This window comes from Rhagoletis pomonella, unplaced genomic scaffold, assembly GCF_013731165.1.
Source record: "Rhagoletis pomonella isolate Grant_MI unplaced genomic scaffold, Rhpom_1.0 Rhpom_scaffold_09496, whole genome shotgun sequence".
Lineage (NCBI taxonomy): Eukaryota > Metazoa > Arthropoda > Insecta > Diptera > Tephritidae > Rhagoletis > Rhagoletis pomonella.
In genome coordinates, this window is record NW_023468028.1 from 1 (window position 1) to 3992 (window position 3992).

Below are 3992 nucleotides of genomic sequence, written 5' to 3' on the forward strand. Positions count from 1 at the left end.
TACAAAATTTTGACAATCAAACGCTACTCACAGCTGATGAAACAACACCACCTTATATAAATTCGCCTTGGTTCAGTTGTTTACTTTTTCCTTGGCCTACCTATCGGGTTGGCAGGTATGAACAGGTACGTAATACTAGTAATTTTCACTCATATGTTTAAAGGGGGATTCATGGTTCTATTTCAGAACTTTTTATTCCATGTGGTTATTGTTATATTTCTCTCTTTGTGAAAGAAACGCAAAAACTACATGGAAGAAAAGTTCTGAACTAAAACGATGAATCCGCTTTAATAAATATTTTATCAAAAAATCTTATTGCCAGCCTTAGGATATAAGGTTGTCTGTGAACAACCTGGCCTAAATTCCGACTGGTGAGGTTTTAAATCAAAGTATATTGTAAGGAAAATCTCAAGTATTGAAGTAACACAAAAAACGCCGACACGTAAACTTAATTTTGGGTCGTAGATTGCGGATCTGCACACTGTTTTTCTAGAACAAATCAGTTTTCCACAACATTTTCAAATTAAATAGAAAACTTCTTCACCTTTTATTTTCTTTTCCACTACAAATTAACTTTTAAGAGTAATATTTTGCTTACACCGAAGTTCACTTGCCAATGCTGAACAGTTTATCAAAATTGAAAACAAATTGAAAGCCAATTAGCCAATCAAGTATCTAGTTATATAAGAGTAGTTAGTGAAAAGAAAGTATTTCAAATTGAAAGAGGAAAATTGATTGTGTAACGTCAGGTAATTGATCCTAATGTCGTGGCATCATTGGAAATAGTCCTAAATTACCAATGAAATATGTCGTAGCGGGAGCAAAAATTTACAAAATTTACATGTATAACATGTGGAAGTCCCTGCCTGACTGTTGAAAGAGTATCAAGTCTGGCCTTTTTTTTAATTTTGGACTGGGGGTTTAAAAGTAAAATTGGAAAAGTCGCTTAGAAACTTTTACAGTGAGGACAACGATATACTATAACTTTTTTTTCCAAACGTTTAATTTAATTCTTAAGTCCACGCTTGTGTCGTTTTACACGCGCATATGGCCCTACCGTAGGATCCGTAACAAAATCATAAAGTACTCGAGACCAACTTGTATGTTGTGGCATTGTCTCGTAAAATTCTGGAGCGATACGTTTTACTTCTGGTAACCTCGAGCCTGGAACAGCAGGGAAGTCGTGATGCTCGTTATGATACCCCACATTAAATGTAATCCAATTAAGAGGCCCATAATACGAATAAGTTTCAAAACCCTTGGCAAACATATAATGCTCTGAAATGAAATGTCCGGCTACCGGATGTAGTCCCATAGCTAGTACTGATCCAATAACTAAATAAGCCAGTGCTTTCCAACCGAAGAAATAAACAACAAGTAAGTTAAATATTATTTGAATAACAGTATTGACAATTTCGAGTGTAGTTGGTGGCTTTGGATTTGTTATTAATGGCCGAAAGATGTAAAAAAACGGTTGTAGACAAACCCAGATAAATTTTCCAAGGGTTGTATTAAAAAGTTTAGCTTCCAAAAGAGTGGGAATATCCGTATCCATACCTTCATCACCTTGGTACCTGTAAAGAAAAATTATTTATAGTTATATATAGTAAGTTTGCAAATAACATACGAGGCATTTCATGTCACCGCGGCCACCTCTGTGCGCGACCTGTAAAGATTTGGATGAAAGTTAAAGAGATTGAAGGTCGAGGTGACATGAATCTTCATGCAGCATATTTTGCCGATATGTATGTATATCTAGGGTTGCCTATTTGCACCGGACTTAAATTTTAAGAAAACGTTATACATACCTTTCTTTAAAGTGCTGTATCTTGGAAACCTTTGAACAAAACTTAATGCGAAAAATGTATTTCTTCCTTCTTGTTATGGGCTTTAATTATAATTTTTCTACATTAATGTGCAACGTATAAAAAACAAAAAAAAAAAATCGGTAAACATTTTTCAATACTTTCTTTTTCTCTACATTATTCTTACCCCATTGGTAGAGGGCTTCGGGTGTACGAATTTGTTGTAACGTCAGGAGTTGAAGACTTGCTCTAGCTGCTAGTCTCTTAAAATTTCCTCCAATCCCATCGCAGGCACATTTCCCATGTGAAATTGCAACAAAGTTCAATTCTGCCATTTCCTTGGGGGGTTTTCCGTAATTTTAGACCTTCAGTTAAGTAAATATGATTTATTCATATTGTTTTTCATAAAATTTCAATGTCTATTTTTCATATTGCTCGAGCTTTAGACGATCTAGAGTCCATACGCCTTCGTAGCCCATTACGCCCATTTGGCTGCTTAAAGTTGACATTATAGACAATGTTTTTATGTAAAAATAAAAAATAAAAATTTAAATGCTATAATCCAAAAAAAAAAATTAAAAGAAAAATTATTACTTAATTTTTTTTTTGTTTTTTTTTTATAATTAAAGCCATTTTTTTTATTAGGTTTCGTTAAAAGGTTTTCAAGATATAGCACTTTAAAGAAAGGTATGTATGACGTTTTCTTAAAATGTAAGTACCGTGTAAATGCTGCACGCATGTTCATGTCACCTAAACCTTCAATCTCTTCAACTGTCATCCAAATCCTTGGAGGTCGCGAACACAGGTGGCCGCGGTGACATGAAATACCTCATTCAACAAATTTTCTCTTTAAGAATAGCATTCAGCTCTTAAGAAAAACAAAAAAAAATCCTTTAAAAGGGCGAGGAATAAAAAGAGGCGAGTGTGGCATTGTACACGTCACGATAAAAACATAACAAGGTAAAACCATTGAGAGGCAGTATGACGTTTGCCAGCAATATAATTTAAAAATTCAGAACTCAAACTAACACACACATTCCCATTTTCAGTCTCAAACAACAATTGTGAACAACTTCGTTTTTTTTATTCTCAATTTTATATGATTTTAAAATGCTGGCAAACGTCAGAAAAAAAATCACGGCCGACGAATTGAGAGAATGAATTTACCTTGTAATGTTTTTTATCATGGTACGCGTGATAGAAGTGAAACTTCTCAAAAAAGGGTGTGAGTATCAAGTACTAGCGAAATTTGATGTGTAAACATACACTCCGTTGCATAATTATAAATGAGTACAAAAGTCTTTGAAACAGCCGTCACAATCAAGATAGGTAAAAACTTTCTTCTATGACTTTTGCATGGTAAATAGAGTGGTTAATTTTTTTATTGTCATAACGTAATTCAAAAGAACTCACAAAAATCTAGAAATTACTTGTTGCAAAACTATAAATCCAAAAAAATAGATTCCAATAAAGTCAGTAAAACATGCAAATATGTCCTTCTAAAACTCTATTTGTGCTCCATGAAAAAAAATATATATAGTATTTTTTTTAAAGAAGTTAAAATGCTTTTTACGTCTTTTTTTCTGTGTTATGCATTTCCTCTATAAAAAAATAAATTTCTTTGAAAGTATCATATGCTTTATCGCAGTCAATATTTAAATTAATATAAATCAAAAGTTCATTTTTTATTAGTGAGATAGTCACTTTTTTCTCTCATCTCATCATTTCACAATCTTAATAGAAAAAAACTCTGTCTGTGAATGCCGAAGTTGCAGGAATAGAGTGCATAAACGAAATAATTTTAAGTAAATTTGGTAAATCTTTCTAAGTATTTTTAAAAATGGTGCAATATTTGATCTGTGGACCCTTTGTTTTAAAGTACATTTCTTTTAATATTGATATTTCAGTATAAATGTCATCAAAGTTAAAACATTCCTTTTTTACAAATTACTGAAACATATTTATTTTTATAATATAAGAAATATAGTATTTTTGCATCTACTATATATTTGTGAAAGTATGTATGTATGTATGTATGTGCCAGGTTGCAGTTTAAACGGGCGGACAGAATCGAACAACATTTTGACAGAGTATTGCCATGACACCTGGGCCTATAATAGGGTGAAAAAATTGGGATCCGACAAGGGGGCGTGGCACCTCCCATAGGCGTGAAATTTTTAATCAGCC

At 32.8% G+C, this 3992-nt stretch overlaps 1 protein-coding gene across 1 annotated transcript; it reads right to left on the reverse strand.

Moving 5' to 3' along the window:
* Window positions 1-7: 7 nt before the first annotated feature.
* Window positions 8-1591, reverse strand: LOC118756262 (sphingolipid delta(4)-desaturase DES1-like; the record flags this gene model as incomplete). The annotated part of the gene is made up of 1 exon (XM_036491033.1): window positions 8-1591. A coding segment is annotated over one exon (585 nt), but the record flags the coding sequence as incomplete, so codon positions are not given.
* Window positions 1592-3992: the final 2401 nt, after the last annotated feature.